Here is a 15,266-nt window from a genome sequence, read left to right on the forward strand (position 1 = left end):
CTCAAATATTTTCCTTAAACATTGTAAAACGCAGAAACCTTTAAATCCAAATACAGCTAAAAGAAGTTGCTATTAAAATTAGACAATCAAAACAAGCAATTTTGCCACAGAATAGAAAGCAAAAGCATTTGGTACGCAAAAGGTTGTGAAGTTAACTTCTGTTAATTTAAAGCTAACTTTAAAAATTTAAGATTAACTGCGCAATAAAGAAACTGAAGTTGGTACATCGAACTGACTTAATTTATTGCACAATTAAGAGTTTCAAATGTAAACAAATAGCCACCACGTTAGGCTTGGCAAAACTTACACTTTTAAGTTGCTGATAATTTTACAACTATTGCATTCAGATTACCTAAAGGCATAAAAAAACTTAATAAGAGCATAAGAACAACATAATCCAATCACTTTTAAAGCAAAAAAAATGCACAGTTTATCATATGAGAATAAAGAAAGAGTTCACTGAGCCGGGCAAGAAATGGGTATATATGGTGTTCCTGATTGCAACAAAAAAGGACGAGGCCCAACTAAGTTTCATAGCAGTCCCATACACAAAATTTCAATGTTCTACGGCTAATCGTTCTTGAGTTATGGGACATATATGCATAAGTATGCGTATGCGTACGTACAAACAAGAAAAATCTGTTCTAAATGCATCTGAAAAAATAATCTTTTATTCTATCGGTACGTACAGAGAAAAAGGTATGCAAAAAAAAAACTGTTCAAATGGATTCGGGAGCGGTCAAAATATATTTTCCCTTTAAATATGATGCCCGAAATTTTTCTGAAATACAATACTTCGTTTACTTCGTACTAGGAAGTAAAAAGAGCGCCAATGCACTGGTAGAAAATTCTAAATAATTTCAATTTTAAAATGAATTGCCTTTTTCATTTCAAATATATTCTTTCAGTGACACTTGGAAAACATAGCAATGCCTGAAATGCTCTGTATTTTAAAGCCCAGTATGAAATTTAGTCTTAGCATTCCACACAAATCAGTTAATCTGATCTACTGTAAATGAATACCTTATTTACTGGCGTTCAAAAAGCTCGCATAAATATTATTTTATAAACACTAATACTTTTCTATTTAAACGTACATTTTACTATCTTGTATGAAATAAAGGAAGTATTGTAATCGCGAAACTTTTCGGGTATCATATTTCATCGAAAATATCAATTTTGATCGCTGTCGAATGCAATTTAACGATGTTTTTGAGTGACATCTGTACCTAAGGACAGAATAAAGAACTCTTTTCACCAAAACTGATTGTAAAATGGATATAAATGAATTCAGAAGAGATTTTTTTCGTGACGTTTGTACGTACGTATATATGTATCTCGTATAACGCTGAACTTTCGTGTAAGAAATTTATAACTAATATTTCACAAAGACCAGAAACTGAAATTCATAATTAATAAATTTTAAATAATCATAGAAATGCAATAATAAATTTAACGATGCTTGCTTTGGGGAAGGGTTAGAATTTTGAGATGAACTATTTTAACTATAATTGAAATAGATTGAAATGGTTCATCGGCTAATTCTGGATACAGAAAAGCAAGGATTTCTCTAGAAGAGAGATTTCAATTAATTTCAAGGTTCCTCCCCCTGATGAAGTGACACTGAGATTGTCTTTTAATTTCATAATTTTTAAGAGAGGTTTCGCTTGTTTGAAATGTTTTGCTTTCAAAATTTTTTAATTTATTATTGCATTTCTATGATTATTTGAAATTTATTAATTATGAATTTCAATTTCTGGTGTTTGTGAAATATTAGTTCTAAATTTCTTACTTTATGTCTTTAATGATAATTTTTCTGCAGCTTAATGCGCGAAAGTAACTAGGCATGTTTGTGTTTTGTTTTCAAAAGAACTAGTCTTACATATATATATATATATATATATATATATATATGTAAGATATAACAAAATATGATAGCTGTTTCAAAAGAATAATTGGCAACTTCAAAATTAACATTCTAAATTTGGTAATCTGCCCCTAAATCCATCTCTTCTCACAGGTTCCAGATTTTTCTATCTTACGTAACGTTTTAATGCAGATGCCTCTTGCCCAATCAAATTAATTGTAAACCAAAACTCTGAACTGAAACTTTCCCACTCCCAACCTTCTTCCTCTGAAAGTATTATAACTCTTCCCCTTTTCCGCATAAGCTCTCCTGCTGGCAAGATGCTTTTTATGTATACTGCTGCCGCTTACTTCCTTAAAACGCCGTCGTACTTAAAAATGCAAATTACTGTATTCGAATATAATTAGGAAACATCTTGTCTGAGAAAGGATGATTTGATATGCGCAAAAAAATAAAGATTGTGATTTTTCAAGATACGTTGTGCTAACTTGCTTCATCATGCTTTCCACTCTGCCACCTTCAACCCACTACGGTATTCTTGGTCATCTACGCAGTTTCTAAGCTGTTAAAAGTTCCAGTGCCTTCATCTACGCAATTTAAAATCATTAAATATATGTACATATATATATATATATATACCCAGTTTTTTATTCTTATATTTTGGTAAATTGTGCATTTTTTGCTTTAAATGATTGAATTATCTTGTTCTTATGTTCCGGTTAAGGTTTCCTACCTTTAGTAAATATGCATGCAATAGCTGTAGAATTATTAACAATTTAAAAGCTGTTTAAGTGCGGTTAAGCCTAATGGAACAGCCATATTTGTTTACATTTGAAACTTAGTGGAAAAGGGAATTAAGTCACTTTCAGCCCCTTCAGTGTCTTTTTTCCGAGTGGGACCAAAAGTAAACTTTCAGTTTTGTGCACTGAAAAAACACCTGCCTTCTTGCCTCCCCTGCCCCCGACCGAATTGCTTGTTTTTGCTTAGAAACTAATTTTAATTGTAAAAACTGTTTTTTTTAAATTGGCTTAACTGTATTTGGTGATTTATGATTTTTATGCTTATCAATTTTTAGTGAAGATATTTTGACTTTTTATGTACTTTGCCTTGATGCGAATTGAGAATTGAATTAATTGAATGAGAAATATATCTCCAACTAAATTCCATTAAATAAGTTTGAATGAAATTCAGCAAAAAGCGTGCATCGTTTAACAGGCTGTACAAGGAAGTTATGTGGTGTCCACATCATATTTTTTATTGTCATTATAAATCAGAAATTTCTAAATTATATGCTAAAACTGCTAGCGCAAAATTATGCGAGGGAGCAAAACATGCGAATAAACGCTTACTTCATCAGTTATCAACTGACCTTTCTGTTTTCAAAGTCAGCAAGCTACCCTGAGAATCTCCCGTAAAAGTGACCTTATGTTGTTAATTATTGCTTCCCAGAAATTAATCAGAATTTTCATATTTGGTTTAATATCCTTTATCGATTATTTCTCTTGTATCAGCCGGGAAACAGTGAAAAATTATACAAGTAAGTCACGCGCTGGTTTTACATATATTTTATCAGTCACACGCGATGAAATTTCCGCAACAACTTCAACAACTTGTTAGCGTAGGTGCTCTTTATTATTCATGGAAAGTGAGAGCTCTTATACAGCCCAAAGCGAAAATAAGAACAAGAAATAATGGAACAGAATATTTCCTTTGAACTGCTGAAATATTAAAAAGGTTTATTTGAGAGTGATAATTAGATCGTAAAGTTTCGGAAAGACGATATTTTCCACATCATCAAAAAAAATAAATCATTATATTTTGTGCGAATTTTAAACAGGTCTTAATAATATTTTATATTTGGTGACACAACCTAACAGTCACTGTGAAGCTTATGCTTCGATTTGTAGCCATTTAACAATATTTTTTATTTTAGTACACAAACTTATTATGTTAATAACGTTTTGTAATTGAATTTTAAAGATGTCTTCATCAAATTATTATAAATATAAAAAAACAATCATTTATTCAAGTAAACAGCTTTTGGCAAAATAACTCATATAGTTTATTCTTCGATATAGAGATAATTTTACTCAATTAATTTTCAAAGAATCTAGACTAGAACAATATTATCTAGAATACGTATGGCAGAAAAGCATTAAAATCTTAATTTTTATTAGATTTATTCCATAAATCGTTGCTGCTATATAATAATAAGATTTTATACTAAAAAAATGTTTAAAAGATATTGACTTTCACAATCTTGTCAGCAGTCTGCACTTATGCAAAATAAACCACTATGTTTAAATCGAATTTGCTTGATATAAGCTGTAATCCAAAACGGGATAAAAATTCCATCAGTATTTTATACTTTGCGTTGGCCTGTAGTCACACTTGCACACGATATGTTAATTATCTGGGCAAAATGCAATAAATCTCTGTGTGATATCGCAATTTAGTTCAAATTACATTCGCGCTTTAATTATATTAAAATTTTGTTGATGTTGTAACTCTAGGGTAAATACTCTAGGGAAATATACTAATAGTTTTATTAAAAAAGTTGTTCAGACCTTCAGAACTTTTCTTTAATTGATAAATATTTAAATTCATTCCGGCCATGCAATAAAGAACTATAGCCAACATTATTTTTAAGAGGTGGTCAAAAAATTTCCTTTCGAAGGCGGTTCAATACATATTTGGTATGCCAATCATGCAAAATAACCTTGAGCGTTTAAGATAATCATGTGACCTCGTCATCAAGTTGAACATACTTGTTAGGTAAAACTACATTTTCTGCTGCTTGAAGAAGTCCGAAACTGTCTTCTGCATTTCTCCTTCCAAAAACGTCGAACTTTCAAGAACTTTTCCAAGGGGTCGAAGGCTGGAAAATTGTATGTGGAGAGATCAGGACTGTGCGGATAAGGATAAGGTGGATGCTCGAGTATATCTCACTTTAGTTTGTGTAAGTACTGCTCTACGACATTTGAGATATGGGGACGTAATTTATCATGAAACAGAATCATTCTATTCCACAGATTTTCCAGACATTTAGCCTTAATAGCACATCATAATATCTTTGTTCTGCAGTATTGTTCGCCAGTAATGAGAAAGTAAGTCCTTGAAATCGATAAGCAATGGACCCTGGAAATCAAAGAACAGGGTAAACATCACTTTTCCAACAAACTACTGGCTCTTGAATTTGTTGAAAAGAGGTGACGAAGGATAGTACCAGTGCAAAGTCAACCCTTTTGACTCAGGTTTTCGTTGCCTGCAACAATGAGTTTAAGGAACGTGCTGCCCTTAACATTGGCACGCATCAAGTGCTTCAGGCAATCATCCATCCACTTCAATTCTTGTTCGGAATCCAACGCTCAGGGTATCCATTGGTTGCAGACCTTACGATAGCCTAACTTCTGCCGGATAATGTGTTGCACGCTACTGAAGCTTATGCTCAGATCTTTCCAGAACGTTCGAATAGATATGCGACGTTCCGCCCTAATCGCATCATCAACTACCCGCTTGTTGTTACCTGTAATGAAGTCTGTGGAGGGCTTCCCATATCGAGTGTCATTTTGAACTGAGCAGCGCTAAGCATGGAACACCATTCCACAAGAGTGTTTTTAGATATGCATCTTTCTCCATATACATTCTTCATTCTCCAATTAATGTCTACAGGTTTTTGTCCTTCGTCAGCCAAAAAAGAATAGCAGGAATTTGGTCCCGTTTTTATTTTGAGGGATACGCATTTGGCAATAACGTCACCATTGAACATTTTCCGCACATCCTTCGGAAATAGACGAATGCCACAATAATCTCATGCCAAGATGTCCGTGCTCATACACCCGCATCAGCGAAGCGCTGATTTGCCTACGTCCTCAAACGAAACTGCAGCGACGTCCTCAAACGAAAACCTTTTGATCATTCCTTATATATTGTTTTATCATTGAATTTTAGAAGTTTATGTGTTAAGAAATTCTCACTAAATTGAAATTTTCATAGTTTACAAAATAGTAATTCTGAGAAATTACATAATTCTCCTTCGAGTAAATCTTAATGAATGCCAAAAATATAAAAATAGGCATTTTATCGGAATTAATTTCTATGCGAAAGCGATTAGGTATGAAAACATTTGCTGCGCTGTTTCAAGAAAAAGCATTACCCTTTCTTTTCAAAAACATTAATGCAGTTGATTCTTAATCTTATATAATTTATATAATCCATCATATATAATTTAATTAATAATTAATTATACATAATTTAATCATATATAATTTAATTCATAATTTTATTTATTTAATTAGATTCTTAATCACATACCATTTAAATTATCCTTTGCTTCATCTGTTAAAACTTGAGTATAATTTTTAATCTTTCAAATAATTAAATACCAAAGTCTGCTGCTGACCGTTTACACAAACACTTGATTAACTTGTACATATTTTGTATGATATATATACATACCCATTCTTTCCATAAAATAATCTAGAAGAAATGAATGTAAAGAACTCTTGTGTTTTAATTTTCACCTTTACGAGCACATATTGATACAGAATGTTTGAAACACAGAATTTAATTGCTTATATAATCATGCGCGAGTAACTAGACGGTCTGAGGCATTGAAAAGGAAATATCACTCAGTTGTCGTAGCGGGAAGCATAGTGAAAAATGTTACGTCGCGGTCAAAACAGGAGGCTGAAGATAGAACTATTCTGCGAAAGAATGCTTACGGCCATGGAAGGCCATAACGTTGATTGTTTTAGCATCGATGTGTCATGTCTTGTAGAAACTAACACCGAGTCACATCAACAACACTTACAATTGTAAGTGCATCATCGAGATAACGATTTTAATTCATATTTCAATTTCCTTTTCAAAGTTTCCCTAGATTTTGGGAAAGGAAATGGTGACATGGAGCTACGTCCAACGATTAAGCGGTGGGGAGATAAAATGCATTTTATTTCTGGCCAAACACTCTTCCGGACGATTGCCTCTATGACAAGAGGCTTTGCCACGAAAAACAAATACATGGCGCTCTTTATGGTTTTTAACCATCATTCTTTGTATTCTTTTCGAGTAAATATTTTAAAATATCCAATTAGGATAGTAACACTCAATGTATTAGACATGATCAGTAACTTGTCACCAAGAAAGTTACTATTAATCAAGACTTTTGGCTTATTCATTAACGCCCACAAATCAGACTAAATGTTGCAAGATATATGGACAACGCATGTACATGAAACAATACCTCTTTACTTTTATTTATTAAATTACAGATAGCAGTTATATCTACAATTCAGAAAAAAATAGTTTTATTTCAACTGTATGTTATACTGTTTAGTATAACGAAAGACGCGAATGATAAAAATGAGTGACTAAATAAGAATTAACTCTACGAATAAAATTATCTTTTTTCTTCAGGTGTCGGTGGTTTCTTCCTGGATGCATCTGAAGCAGAAATGGGAGTAGTGTTTTCTACTTATATTTTCCAGTTGTCTTTCGCAACCACGGCGACCACCATCGTTTCGGGAGCTATGGCAGAGAGGTGCAATTTCTTGGCTTATTGTCTCTTTTCTTTCTTCAACACAGTCATCTTTTCTCTGCCAGCAGGTGGGTAGACTAATTTGTTGTTTATAAAGGTTTAAAGGTGAAGTGTTATAATTGCTGTCTAGATTAATAAACTATATTTTATATTTAATCAGTATATTAAACTTGGTGTCAAGATGACTTACTCTTTAATTTATGCGGAGTGTTTCAAAATGACTCGAAGACTATTTTTAATCTTATCCAGTTGTTCGTAAAATCATGATTGCAGTTTGCGAAATGAATCCGTTAAAATAGCTTTCAACCTAAGACAATTTACGTTGTATGACAAAAAGTGAAATAAAAATATAAATTTTTATATGCATCTTTAAGACAAATTTAAAAACGTTTTTCATTGCCAAATTTATTCCACAAAAAAGATTTAGCACTTCACGTTCAGAGCTGTCAGAGATATTTTTTATTAATTTTTCCATCGGGGATTTATAGCGTATAAACAATGTATGAAGACAGCAACTCCCAAATTCGAAAATTATTTAAATTTTTCCATACAGTTTCCTTTTATGTCAATGAAATGGGAAGCTAAAAACATGAGTTACATTTCTTATTTATATAAATACTTTTATTATAGAAATATTTAGTTTTCACAGAATCCTAGGAAGTTTAAGATTTTTTCTTTCCGGTTATATGAATGTGGTAAAAGACATACAGTTCTGACAATTTTCCAGCGCTAGTTTTGCAAATTATGCAAGAGAAATGAATAAAAATACTCTTTAGTGAGAAACTATTTACTTAATTGAAAAACATTCGAAGAATACTTGCGTAAAACGTTTAATTTTACTTAAACAAATCAGAAGTCTAACACAAAGGCAAATTTCTTTGTTACAATCACCTCTATTGTTCTGGACTTGCGAGAGGTACGAGTACTCCAGATCTAACTAGCGACGAGTTATTATCTTCCTTACTTTTGTTCACACGCCATTGTAGACAGTATTTTCTTTCTGAAGCCGAGAAATGAGAGATGTAATCCTTTCTGGGATTCGAATCATGGATCTCCTAATTGCTATCTAAATGTGCTGGCTATATATATCACGACCGTCTGCATAGGAAAATATGATAATTTCATATAAATAGATTGTCGTATTCATTTGCTTTTCTTCTTATTTCCGAATGTAGAACTTAAAATCATTCTTAAGTGACGAAGAACCTCCTTTGAGGTGAAGACCATTATAAGCATAATATATTATTATGTCTAGCCATCTCAGTTTACTAATATTAGGTAAGATCATGTAAGGTTTATTTAAATTTTATAACAGTTATTTTAAGTTTATGGCCTATCTCTTCTAGCTTCAATTTGCAATTGCTTACCAGAATGAGGTTTTAGAATCGCGTTAAATGCAAATGAGAAGTGGAAAGTAGTTAAGGCAAAGTTGCAAGGACTTCAGGAGAGAGATTTAGGATTCCTAAATAGCATGCGTTTGCGTTTTACCTGCATCTCTCTAACTGTTACTACGCTTGGCCGTATTACGTACCTTTTGATATCTTCGCTGGCTAAGTTAATATTACGCGCCAACTAGTTTAGAATTGTGTTAGTTTCGGCTAAATCATTTTAGTTAGTCATTAGTTAGTTCTTATTTCTTACGTTTTGTACTTAAGTAGAGGCTTTTCTGTACGCCCTGAGAAAGGGCCCATCTGTGATATCTTTGAGCAAATAAACGGTAATTAATCCTTCTTGAATTTACTTTCTGTTCTTGGACTTAAGCGATTATTCGCTTAGTAGTTCACTAGGTTCCTCAACATTACATTTAGCAAGATTAGAGTGAGGAACCCTACAGTCATTTTAGCCGCAGCATCAGTACGAGTGAGTTCATACTGAGGCTTGAAGTCACGTGTAACCTTCATTTCTGATGGCTAAAGGCAGAACCTACATTCCATTGGGTTCGGCCTATCCATCGTAGACCTCTTGTTAGAAATGCGCCACTGAATGTACCTCATATTCATGAAAACGCAGATTTTCATTTCAAATGTAAATTATTTTCTTGCGTATATTACAAAAATTCATTTCGTTTTAACTAAAAATATATACATAATTTCCCACGCTTAATTGTTAATCCTTTTAACATCTTCTAACTCTTTCATATATCACCTACAGGTAAACGAGGTTTAGGCAATTGAACTAAGTTTCCAATCTGACCAACTGGAAAACTGAAAGCACACGGACATCAACAGAATAGATTTAGGCAACTCCTCCTTATTTTGAATATAATCTCTTTTATTTATACAACCAAACACCGCTAAAACGAACTTCGAGGAACCGAAAATGTGGTTTGCTATATCCGATCCTTTAAAAAAAGGGATGATCTCACAAAATATTTTTAAAATTGAGTAATCAATCACACGGCAAAAAATTGTCACATCTCTCAAAAAACTTTAATGTAAAAAATATATATACTGAAAGTTTATTGCATTTACTATTGCGTACAATTTCTAAACTTGTTGGTTTTTTAGTTTCGCCATACGTTAACAATTAGCAAGTCATTAGACTCGCCTCTACAATTTCTGTTTAAAATAGGTACTGACAATTACGAATAAGCATCAACTTTGAAGAGACTCTTGTCTGACAGCTCAGCCAAAAAAACCGATTCAAGCTCTTTGTCTCATTGGATCAATGATTCTTTGGTTTAATACCTGACACAATAGAATCTCCTCAAATATATTTATTGTGTTCTCTGGTTTTCCAAAAGCTCAGTGTTACCTGACACAATAGAATCTCCTCAAATATGTTTATTGTATTCTCTGGTTTTCCAAAAGCTCAGTGTTACATCCGCCTCTCTTAGCAGCTTATTTTGAACACAGAGAAAGGTGTGAGTGTACATAAAAAAAACAATGACCTAAGGGTGTTTTACGTTATTTTTAATAACCTAAAGAGGATAAGTTTTGGGATTAGTAAATTTTCGTTTGAATATCGCAGAAATTACACAGTTTAAAACTTTTTCCGTCCAAGATATCCATGAATTTTATTATATCCGGTTTTTATAAATTTAGATGTTTGCCAATAGTTATAGAGTATTTTTCAGTCTATTGAACGGGATCAAAAATTGTGTTCGTTATATCCCGAAATTTGTTAAAAGCCGGGTTCGCAGCAGCGGTGTTTGATAGTGTTTTGGATAAATTAATCAAAGTTTTATTTTATTGCCTAGAAATCATTCTCCATACATAATGATGCGATCCTTCATTGCATACTAAAAGCTCTTGGGTGGATTCAGAAATAAGAACAATGCTATTGACTTCTGTGTTATTTTTTGCTTTGTTTTTGCAGGGTGGGTCTGGACTAGCCGGGGCTTTCTGAGAGCACTGAATGTAGTAGACATAGCAGGCTGCTCCGCAGTTCATCTTGTGGGAGGAGCGTCTGCCCTGGTGGCGGCCATTATGCTCAAGCCTCGTCTGGGGCGTTATGACAATGGCAATGCAGTCAACTTGTCTCTAGGCTCTCCAACCAACGCCTTGGTGGGGATGTTCATGCTATGGTAAGCAAAGCAAAATTAATGCCTGTCTTTAATGTAATTATCGGTGTAATTTAAATTGTGTTTTATCATTAATTGAGCGCGCAATGGAGATATGGATTTAATCTCACACTGAGCCATTAAACATATTTACCTGTCCATTAAACATATTTATTAAATCCCACTTTTTAAATGAAATGGAAACTGCAGATATAGACTGGACTGGAGAATAAGAATAATATTATGGGATTTTAACATTGTTTGTAAAAAACGTAATTGAAAAATTATTTAACGTAACAAATAATAAAGATATATATATATTCTAACAGAAAATCCACACCTTTTGTTACCTTTACGTTGCATAATAGTAACTTTATACGCTTTAACAAATATTACATAGGTCATTAAAATAGCGCAATTTTATTGATCACTCTTTCATCTTATATTTTAAATCGGTTATTCCTTTAAATTGAACGAAATATTACACAAAATAGTATTTAGAGATTCTTAAAATGCTTTGCAATAAATAACGAGCCATTTTCATTGGCTTCACTAAATCAGATTTGAAATTTTATGTCAAAATTTTAATTATTTCATAGTTCACACAATAAGATGTAATTTAAGTAACACATTTTTGCTAACGTTTAAAATCTTTATTACATGGCCTATAGAGTCTATGGGTATTCTTTGGTAACATACAATCTTTGACCCTATGTGGAAGACGTAGTAGCGAATTCTCGATATGTCTTTTTGAAAATAAACTTAAGAAGAATGTTTTAAAATAACCTTTTATTTTAAAATAAAAGAACATTGCACGCACTTTGTGCTCACGAATCACCACCACTTGTGGCTACGTAAATTAACAGAAAAATAAGAATGTAACAAATCACAAGTAAATTAAGCTTGACTCCTTAGCTTAACCTCTTCGTCGTTCGTAACACGTCTAGTGCGTTTAAATGAAACTTCCGCAGGGCGGCCATAACGCGCTACAAGCGTTCTTCTACATTTTAAAACTTTTAAAGGTTTAAAATGCTTTCTAAATGTTTACTTGTTTGAGCTTTATTTTTGTTTGTTCTAATACCTCTATAGAGTGCAGTACTAATCAGGCATTCTATTTCTAATTGAATTCGCCCCGTTTTTTATGTATATTAGCGCTATTTTACATAATATATAAGACAGTGAGAGATGGCTTCAACGTCTACTCAGAAAAAGAGAAAAAAATGCGGTTGTGAATTGGAAAAACAAGAAGGATATACGTTGATGAGTACAGTCCATAATAACTCGATGATTGATGTTGGAACACGGAAAAGAACTGTAAAAAAACCAATAATTGTAAAAGATTACAACAACAAAATGGGAGGAGTGGACCGCCTGGATCAGATGTTATCAAATTATCCTGCTGTTAGAAATAAGCAGAGATCTTATTATTTTTTCATTATGCTCTATTTCCTTATAATTTTACTTAATATTCATTGGCATTCATCCACTACGAAAGTCATGTATGGAAAATTATGATGTACAGAAAAAACAACATTACACGCTACGAAAAACAGACGTCCGCTGGGGCGGGGGGAATTTTGCGGACAGGAGAGGACGTAGAAAGGGTTAACTAACGCTAAATCGGCTGCACACATCAAAGCCGAGCCGAGAAATATTAGTATAAACTGAAGGTGTCGAACACCGACCTAGAGAATTAATTTTAAACTCGCAACGTAGACATCGGAACTAAGTCCGCTGCTACCACCCTTTTGATTTCTTGACACACAATTAAATATTGCTTCTAAAACACGTTTAGTATTTGCATCTACTTCATAACAAAATTTAAATTCCGGCAGAAAACTGAAATCAGGAGAGAAATGAAAAAAACTAAAAATAATTGGTTATAATACAACAAATCCTTGCAGGTCTATTAAAAGATGTGTATACATTTAAATTCATTATTGTGTATTAATACCGAACTTGTGAAAGAAAATTCATTATTGTGTATTAGTACCTAACTTAAAATAATCATACCTGTCATGAGCTAGGGTAGATTTAAGACAATTTTCCTGAATCTACACTTGCAAAATTACGTAGCGTGTCGAAATTGTCAAACTATATAAAGCCATTAGCAAGCAGACACATGACACAACAGCGGGCGGTTGTTTGAACCATAATGGTCAGTGTGTCTACGGCATATGCAGTTGTAATTTCTTGATGAAGGAATTTCAGTATTTTGATTTTCTGCATTACACTATTTCCTTCAAAGTCCCTGAAGGCCATTTTGATTCACTATCATGTGGCATGCGACACATATTACTATCATAAAAATACGAACATGTGTTGAGCATACACAACGTCATATTTGCAACAATAAGTAAGTTGAACTTCAAAGCCACTACCATCTGCTAAAGTGTGCATATACTTTTTCTTACGGACTCTGTATATTCCTTCTCCTTTGTGCACTCTATTAGTATATGTAAATAAAAAGATTTTTAAAATAGAAATAAAAATCTAAGCTAACGAGGACTGGATTGGCCTTAAAGAAACTCTCCGGCTTATTTCCAAATTAAGCGATACTTCCCACCAATGGGTGCATTTCCCTTTGCTTCTGAGTATATGGTAGTATTTCGTGAAATTCACTGACTTAGGTATTGAAATAATTTATACTATGAACTGCAACAAAATTGAATTCCTGTTGTCTATTATTTCCATGAGAAACAGAAGTAAATTTGTATCCATTAACTTCTTCTGTTCTTCGAGCTCAATACATTTTTAGATCTATTTGGTAAACTGCTATTAAAATAATAATAAAACACTTAGGAAGAAAATTCGTCTTTTAAGGTAAAATTTAAACTAGTTTTAAATCAAACTGAGTTTAATCTTAACAACTTGACTGCCACCATGGGCATGCCTTTTCACAGTGGCCTTACTTAGTAGTCAGTCAGTCACAGAAGCCGCGTGCATCGAATGGGAATCATAAGTTTTGTATTGTTCGGAGCCGTGTGAGTCACCGATGCTTCACAAACACACAGATTTATATGGTTAAAATTATATTGTACGGCCTCAGAAAGTTGCTCCGTATTCTTGGTTTCCGGATTCTGCAAGCTTCTTTCCATAAATTATTATATGATTTTAATATATATTTTGTTGCATTAACATTTAAGTAATTATTATTTATGTAAATTCCATCTTAAGTAATTTCATTACGTAACTGTTATTTATGTGGTACTGAACTGATTAGACAAAAAAAACACTAGATTTAAAAAAAAATTTTCCCACAAAGTATTTTACCCGATTTCGCTCTGCAATCAACATTGTTAAAACATGGTCACGATTTTCTCATTCTGTATTATACCTTATTCTATCAAAAGTAATTTTTAACGCATGATTGCTTTCTTATTTAAGTTATAAATATTGTTCGATTTCCTCATATTTTATTCTTCCAGTAAATTCTCATAATGTCCAAGACATACATTTGAAAAGGAGGTTTCTGAACTAATTTCTTAATTAACATAAATATTTCTATTTATCATATCTTACACCTCGTTTCATCTTTGTTGAAAGATAAAATTTATCGTCCTTCAAAGTCTCCTAATATGTTTAATGGGAATATTAAAATATTATGAAAATCGACACCAGATGATTCGCAGCGAAATTACATAGTCAAATAATATCACCGTTCACTGGATTTTATCTTTTTTAGCTTAAAAAATAGATTAAGAATTTATGAAGTAGATATGAAGCATGTTCCGAAGAAAAGTAATTAGCTTTTGAAGTCTTTACTAAATAAATGCTTGAGATATCAATATGTTTTTCACGTGCACTTATCTATAAAGAAATGATGAATTTTAAAATGTTGCCTTTAATATTTTGAACCACTTGAAAGCGGGGCTCAAACACAGCAGCAGGATAAATCCTTATCTTTCAAGTTCACAACATAAGCATAATGAATATTATTAACTTGTTATTATTAGAAATACTGATTACTGTTCAGGACCACCTGATCAGAGGAAGTGTCAAAATAAAATAAAGCGCAATATAAATTAAAACTTTCTGCGCAGAATTTTTATGAAAATTTCTGTTCAGCATTTACCATAACAAGTATAATAAAGCTGCATAACTATTTAAATTAAGCTAAGCTTAACCTGCAAAATTAGGGGGAAAATGTCCTGCTCTTCATGAAATTTCCTTTTCTTCAGGAGCTAAAGTAATTTTTATTTCTTGAAAAAGTGTGTCTCTATTTCTGACCGCCTTCAAAATCCATAGCGTTTTGTAGATGGTTTGGTTTATTTGATTACGATAAAACACACTAGGGTTATCTGTCAAAAATGGGGAATGCCTTCATGCAGGACTTTCTAAGGGGAACTGGCTCATTC

The 15,266-nt window shown here is 32.6% G+C and overlaps 1 protein-coding gene across 2 annotated transcripts in view; it reads left to right on the top strand.

Annotated features, from left to right (window-relative positions):
• The window catches only part of LOC118185496 (putative ammonium transporter 3), a 115,260-nt gene that overhangs the window by 57,120 nt on the left and 42,874 nt on the right, over positions 1-15,266 (top strand). For both annotated transcript variants that reach the window (XM_035355360.2, XM_035355361.2), the window contains exons 3-4: positions 7,286-7,474; positions 10,725-10,932. In XM_035355360.2, the coding sequence (XP_035211251.1) occupies positions 7,286-7,474; positions 10,725-10,932 (397 nt within the window). The remainder of the gene's footprint in view (positions 1-7,285; positions 7,475-10,724; positions 10,933-15,266) is intronic.

The sequence above is a fragment of the Stegodyphus dumicola genome, chromosome 7 (assembly GCF_044657685.1).
Source record: "Stegodyphus dumicola isolate Sdum_Otavi_A_Nest chromosome 7, ASM4465768v1".
NCBI lineage: Eukaryota > Metazoa > Arthropoda > Arachnida > Araneae > Eresidae > Stegodyphus > Stegodyphus dumicola.